Genomic DNA, 8107 nt, shown 5'->3' with positions numbered 1-8107 from the left:
TATAAATAAAAATATGAAACCTCTAATCATAGGACCAGCATCAAAAGTGACATTCCTCGGAATTTATTCTCAAGTTGTTGTAAAAAAACAATCACCAATTTGCTATTACTCATTAAGGATAGTGCTCACCCTTTGTTATCTCCTCCCTTCTAGCTTTATAGACAACTAGGATTGTATAAACTTAATAATTAATATAAATATATCTATATAAAAATAAAGTACAAAATTAATTAAAATTGATTTTAATCACATATATCTTCATTTGATGACAGTTTAAATTAAGTTTTTTTTATCACTTCTTTCATCCACTTGGTAATATAATTAAATTAATGAATTAATCTCAAATCAAATGCACTTATACTGGAACTTCAAGGAAGGTGTGAGCAAATACTTTTCATTTGCTTCTCACTCAAACATCCTTTGTTTCTTTAAATCTTCATTCATTTCCCTCAAACAAAATAACAACGCAAATGGGTTTTCACTTACCACTTTACTCCATCCTCCTACTCCTCTTCCTGTTGTGCCCAGTATTACAAGCAGCAGAATCTCAAGAACCTGCCTGTGGAGAAGAAGTTTGTGGAAATATTACAATTCCATCCCCTTTTGGGATCCATAGAACCTGCTATACTAATCCTTGGTTTAGAGTGACTTGCAACCCAACCCTCAATGGGGTAAAGCCATTCATAAACGTAAATGGCATCGTTCTGGAGGTACTTGGAAAAGCCTCATATTCAAACGCCATTCTCATCAGCTATCCAGTTACTTACATTAATTGTGATCGTATAAACGAGGATAGTGTGAGGGTCAATCTCTCAGGCACTCCATTTTTCTTCTCAAGTGATATGAATTATTTCGGGTCAGTAGGTTGCGGAAATTTGGCTACTATTTTAAGTAACGAATCTGATTCACTTGGAGGCTGCATTCAATCAAGTTGTGACGATGGTGCTTCTGAATCTGGCTGCTTTACGCAAATTACTGCAAATCTCACTTCCTATACCGTAAACATGACAGCCATGTATCGTGACAGCAAAAGATGCGCATCTGCTTTCATCTTTAGCCAGTACTCTTTCCGTAGTGCTTACCCATTGCCCAGTGGCATCAATAATGGAACCACGCATGTTCCTGCGGTGCTCAACTGGAATTCCAGCTATTGCGGTGAGGGAGGTCAGTCACTTCAATTGCTTGGCTTTCATTTTTCTTCTTTTAATTCAGCTAATATAATGATGATTTTGCTAATTGTTTAAGGTCAGTGTTTAGGATCATTCATTTTGTATATTAATACTTTTGGCTTTCAAAAATTTATACCTAAAATTTTTGTATTCCAAAAACTTGAATTTATACTTAAATGAGATTAAATTAAATTAAATTAAATTATTAGAGGAGTTAAAATGTAATTATATATTTATTGAAGGGTTAAAGTGTTTATATTAAATTATTATTTCTTTTGAGAGGGGCAGAAAGGTGTAGTTTACTAATTTGTTCGACGAAGGACACCGCTGGCTTCATGCTCGTTTTATCCATTTTTATTTTTTTAGTACTTTTTATTATGTTTCCATTCTACACAAATTTGTTTTAAATGAAGTTCATTTATTTTAAAATTTGAATCATTAGTTAGTTCCATAAAAAATTTGAAATCATAAGTTCAATTATACACTACTATAAGAATTTAATATTTATAATATTATTATGTAAAAAGAGGATGGTGTAAAAAAATCCAGCAGTAAATATCTTCGGAATTTATTTATTTTTTAGGAAAAGGAGGTATTTTTAAAGTTTAAAGGTGTAAAAAGTATTTAAAACTTTTTCAAGAAAAGTAATTAAGTTTTTAAAATGTCAAAATGGATCAGAAAGGCCTTTTGACAGTTAACTTTAATCGTTGACCGTTAAAGTTAATAACCTCCAATTTTTTCTTTTTTTTCAGTTAAAACTATGATGTGTTACAACATGGCGTGACATGTGGCAAAAATGATAAAAAAATAAATATCAATAAAAGAAATAAAAACTATTAAAATTTAATGCTATAAAATCAAGATACAATAATTTTCATTATCTTTTTTAAATTTTATATTTCATTACATTTTATAATTTTCTTACGACTTTATAAAATTTTATAATTTTTCTATTTTCTATATATTTTATAATTTTTTTATAATTTTTATAAAATTGTACAATTTTTATAATTTTTTAACTTTTTCTAACTTTTAAATATTTTTATTAAAATTTAATAATTTTATATCTTTAATTAACTTTTATTTTTATCATTTTTGTCACATAACACGCCATGGTTGTGACACGTGATGGCTTTAATTGAAACAAAATTAGGGCGATTAACTTTAATGGTTAAAGGACATTTTGATGTATTTTGATAGTTCAAGTATCTAATTGAGTAAAAAAAAAGTAAAAGCTTAATTACTTTTTTTAAAAAGTTTGAGGGCTTTTACACCCTTAAACCTATTTTTAATTAGAAATATTGTATGGCATCAAATTCAACCATAAGATTTATATTGATAATAAGATAATCTTTATTGAATTTAATGTGACAAATAACACATAAACTTAATTAAAAATTTAGTTAAGAGTAACACTTTTCATATGTAACTTCTTTTTAGATAATTATATATATATATTTTGAATAACACATTGCTTTTATTTCCCACAAACATTGGATGTACATAAATTTAGTAGATTTTGCAATTTACTTCCTTTTTGCTAAGCCCGCAGGATGCGTATCTACCAACTTCTACACCTACAAGGTAGAGTCATGTGGGAATGTTACTTTTCACTACCCCTTTACAGTGAAGGGCCAAGATGATCCCAAAGACTGGTTTAAAGTAATTTGCGACAAAACCACCAATGGAAAAAAAGGGCCTTTCTTAAACATAAGTGGCACGAATCTAAAAATATTGAACTTTGATTTTTGGCACGGCACTGTCACAATCAACCATCCAATAATTCACTTTAACTGTCGCAAAAATCATTATAATGGGATGAGTCTCAACTTAACAGGCACCCGCTTTTACTACTCAAATTACTACAACAATTTTTGGTCTTCAGGTTGCGGTAATTTGGTTACTATTTTCGACAAAGGAACATATAATCTTATAGGAGGATGTTTGCAACCAAGTTGTAGGATTAATAACGAGACTTCCTCTATTGATGGTTGTCTTGTTAATATTCCTCAGGGTCTCAATTCTTTCTACGTAAACATGAGTAGTAGTGATTATAGGAGAAAAAGATCATGCGGGTTTGCTTCCATGATTTCTTATGACTATGATCTGAAGTTTGATATAAGTAATAGGGCGTATGTTCCAACACGACTGCAATGGGGCACACCAATATTTGGAGAGTGCCATTTGAATGATAGCTCGGACACTTATTGTACATCCGATGGTGAATATTGTTGGTCGAGGTTGAGCCCTAAGCATCTATGTATATGCTACAGCAATGATTACGGTTATTCGAGTTCATGCCAAGGTACGAATTAATGTTTTTTTAGGGAACTTTTTTTTATATCTATATTATCTTTGCTTATAGGTATATTTCAATCGAAAAATTATTAAAATATTTTTATATACAAATTAAGTTATATCATTTTAAGTGTATTCTATTTTTTATATATGTATTTTATATAAAATTCATAATGAATCTAACATGGTGACATTTGAATCTTTCACACAATAAATTTTAAAATTTAACTTTATCATTTCAATCAAGGATTCATTTGATTCTTATATAAGCTTTAATTCAATATGCTTATTACATAATGTTTTTCACTCACATCATGGGTGTGCCTTAAAATAGTACTATTCTTTAAAAGGTTAATTGAGTTAGTGTTACCCATCAATTGAGTCTCAACTCGATTGAGAAACTATGAAAATCCATTACTCTTATACAAAAACAAATATTATTATGAGAGTATTTTTGTCATTTTATACTTTATGTAAAATCTAGAAAAGTAAGTGTAATGAAATTTGAACAAAGGCACCATGATAGCTAATATCTTAACTTTACCATTTCAATCAAACTCCTATTTTTATATCATTTTTAATAAATAAATTGTTACATAATTTTTTAAAAACAACTTCAATTTTACAATCTTTCATATCTTTTTATACAATTAATATTTTAACAATCCAACCGTTGAGTTTCTCGATATAATTGTATTTGTCATGCATGTAAATTTTCGAACCTATCGATATCTCTATCATATTGATCTACAATACTCAATATATTTATAGACTGAATTTTATTTACATAAAACAAAAAGTTGGAAAATTTTAATTTACATCAAATTTGACATACACGATCTATATTAATAAAATATTAAATTCAACAGTTGAATTGTCAAAATATTAACCGTCAATATATATATATTAAAAATTATCCTTCCTCTTAAGCAAAACTACTATACTTATTTGTTTTATGTTTTTAATGTTACAATAATTAAGAGTAATGCTAATTCAACTAAATCTCAATCAACTAAATAATGGGTCTGTGTACATATTGCTAGAATACTCGTAAGCATAATTTGAACGAACAAAAGGAAAATGAAATTAGATATCAAAATAACTTCTATTTTGGCTTGCATTACTAAATTAATATCTATTGAATTATATGAATGTATGCGTACATGAGAGTCTCACTGCAGACTTAATTAAATTAATCCTTTTACTATTAAAATAAATAAATAAGGCTGAATGGAATATATTTAACATTTACTATTTAAAAATTTATTTACTTTTTAATATAGTTAATTATTTTAAAGTTTTTATAGTTTGTAAATGAAATATGTTGTTTGAAATTGAACAAAAATTGAAAAAAATAAATTTCAAGATTTTTTTAAAAATGTTAACGTTGTTATAATTTAAACTTATTTGATTCTTTTTAATGGTAAAGAAATTAAATTGATCTATTTAATTAATAATATAAAAACTAATTTAACTAAATCCGTATAGTATAAGGACCTCTCAAATACTTTAACGAATTATATGATTATAACCTTTTTTTTATTCAATTCATAAATGACAGATGGGAAATGTGAGAATTATAAGTATTGCCACATGCTTTGTTTGAATACTCCTAGTAAATATTGCTCCTCAAATTCTTGCCCTCCTCGTTATCAATTCAATAGTACGGGATTTCGTTGCGAACGACAGACTCAAAATAAGCATAGCTTGACAAGTATTATTGTAGGTGAGTATTTGTTTTTAAAGTGGAATCATTATGGTTATTGAATTATGTTAGTTTAAGTAATTATATATTTAGTTTTGAATGTGTGATGCAGTAATAGTTATTTATCATTAAATTTGTAAAAGTTCAATATCAAAACAATGGATGGTGCAATAAGGTTCATATTCATTGTTCATTGGGCTATCAAATATGAATAAAACTTTATCGAAACATTTTCATGGTTTTTTAACATGTACTTTATTTTTCAAATTTACCTTTTAACTATGTTTCTTATATCTACATAGGTTGCAGCACTAGTATTGGGACACTATTTCTACTACTCGCAACATGGAGTATGTACAAAGTCCTCAAAAGAAAACAAAAAATCATGCTGAAGCAGAAATACTTCAAAAGGAATGGAGGTTTGTTACTGCAACAACATTTGTCTAGCAATGAAGGTAATGTTGAAAAAATTAAGTTGTTTACTTCAAAAGAGATGGAAAAGGCAACCAATCATTATAATGATAATCGAATCCTTGGTCAAGGAGGCCAAGGGACTGTTTATAAAGGAATGCTAATAGATGGAAGCATTGTGGCTATTAAGAAATCCAAAATGGTGGAAGGAAAGAAATTTGATGAAAAGAAGGCTGAACAGTTCATTAACGAGGTGATAATTTTATCTCAAATTAATCACAGGAATGTCGTTAAGCTATTAGGGTGTTGTTTAGAAGCTGAAGTTCCTCTATTGGTGTATGAGTTCATCCCAAATGGTACATTATACGATCTCATTCATAACCAAAATGAAGAATTACCATTGACATGGGAAATGCGTTTACGAATTGCGATTGAAATTGCCAATGCCTTGTTCTATTTGCATTCAGCTGCTTCTGCTCCTATTTATCATCGAGACATCAAATCTAGTAACATACTTTTGGATGATAAATATAGGGCAAAAGTATCAGATTTTGGAACTTCAAGATCAGTTGCACTTGAACAAACACATCTAACCACTCGGGTGCAAGGAACTTTTGGATACATGGATCCGGAATATTTTCGATCAAGTCAATTTACGGAGAAGAGTGATGTTTATAGCTTTGGAGTTGTTCTTATTGAGCTTTTAACAGGACAAAAACCCATTTCTGCAGAACAATCAGAGCCAGTGAGGAGCTTGGTATCTTATTTTTTGCATTCAATGCAGGAGAATTCCTTATTTAACATTCTCGATCCAATGGTAGTAAAGGTTGGTCCAGAGCAGGAGATTATAGTTGTGGCTCTTCTAGCAAAAAGATGCTTGAATCTTAATGGAAAGAAAAGACCCACCATGAAACAAGTAGCAATGGAGCTAGACTTAATTAAAGCTTCAGGTGGAAATGTTATTGAAGACCATGGTGATGAAGAATATGAAATAGATGACATAATCCATTCATGGGAGACCAATCCTAGTTGTTCAAAGTCTAGGACAATTACAACCAACAGTGAAACTTTTCCATTAAATTCATCTTTCTAGTTTCCAACACCTCTGAAACTATTTCTCTTGATTGATAGCCTTTAGCTTCTCTATTTGTCACATTGGTGGTCTTGTGGTTGCCCAAGAATTCATACTTGTTTCACTCAATGCTATTTGACCTCTTGAAGGTATTTATTATACAAGTTCAGAGTTCTGGATATGTTTTTTTTTTTTTTTTCCTTTTGCTAAGAAAGGTAACCCTAATTATCCACATCTCGTTTTGCTCTTCTTCATCCTTCTTTTGTTGAACTTCTTCCTCTTCATATATCTGAAGATACCCTTATCGCCATTTTTCTCTGACGCCATTACTACTCTATCAACAACTCTCGAACCTTCAATTTCAACTCCTGTCGGAACCCCTCTGATTGATCACATTCTTTTTCAGATTTTCCCTACAAATAAACAAATTATTTGAAACATACAAAAACACAAATCCAATCAAGGCTGCATATTGACAGATAATTGAGCATCCATTACTTCCAGCATATATATATATAGAACTGTGTAACATTAACAAAAAATAATTTAAGAAATATATATATTTGTAATAAGTTAATATATTTTAATTATATCCAATAAATTAAATAAAAATGTTATTTTATGTTAATTAATGTAATTAAAAATAAAATTTTAAAAATTTAATTAAATATTAAATACATAAAATCACACGCAATACTTGTAACATTAAAAGTTAGTAATATCAAATACTAGAGTTATAAACTATTTGGATTTAGCTTAAATTAAGCAAGTGAATTCTAGAGCAGCAACATGAACAAGATTTTATGTAATTAGTTGGCTTGTCAGAAGTGGTAAACGGTTATCTAACACATCAATCAGCTTCATATTTACCAAATAAGTTGGTGCTGACAACTATGGTAACACTTCTTCAGGATGCTTTCCCATTAATGTTTCCAATGCGATTATTCTAAAACTATAGACATCGTATTTTTTGGTGATAACCATTGTATAGGTAAGTTTTGCATATGATGAACCAGATAAAAAGAAACCAATTATATATTCAATTAATTTTATAAATTCAAAAGAAAATATCAGTAAATAAAATCACCTTGAGCTACATACCCCCAATAATGGTCTGATTGGATGACTCAAGATCCATCATTTTAGCAGTTCCAAAGTCAGTAAATGAAGCAAATGATTTTATATTATCACGGCTTGGTGAATTTGTGAGTTAGACTTATCCTGTAGTTAATGGAATGTTTAAGAAAATTTAATAGAAATATTAAGTCCGCAGGATGAATTTGAATAAATGTTTATTTTGCTTTTATAAATAAGTAGACGGCAAGACCCACGTTATAAAATTTTGTAGTGATATTGGTGCTTTTTAAGAAGGATTAATGTTTTGTTTAAACATAAAAATTTTAAATTTTAAAGTAAATTTAACTCAAGGTCATTAAATTATTAATAAATTTT

At 29.0% G+C, this 8107-nt stretch overlaps 1 protein-coding gene across 1 annotated transcript; it reads left to right on the top strand.

Moving 5' to 3' along the window:
- Positions 1-309: 309 nt before the first annotated feature.
- On the top strand, positions 310-6819 carry LOC108459273 (wall-associated receptor kinase-like 6). Its single transcript, XM_053019248.1, has 4 exons — positions 310-1164; positions 2722-3474; positions 5029-5193; positions 5475-6819. Exons 1-4 carry the CDS (start codon positions 471-473, stop codon positions 6674-6676), a joined length of 2814 nt encoding a protein of 937 aa, XP_052875208.1. The 5' UTR covers positions 310-470; the 3' UTR covers positions 6677-6819.
- Positions 6820-8107: the final 1288 nt, after the last annotated feature.

Source organism: Gossypium arboreum, chromosome 9 (assembly GCF_025698485.1).
Source record: "Gossypium arboreum isolate Shixiya-1 chromosome 9, ASM2569848v2, whole genome shotgun sequence".
NCBI lineage: Eukaryota > Viridiplantae > Streptophyta > Magnoliopsida > Malvales > Malvaceae > Gossypium > Gossypium arboreum.
The sequence above is the reverse complement of the archived record's forward strand: the minus strand, read 5'-3'. Positions and strand labels throughout refer to the sequence as shown.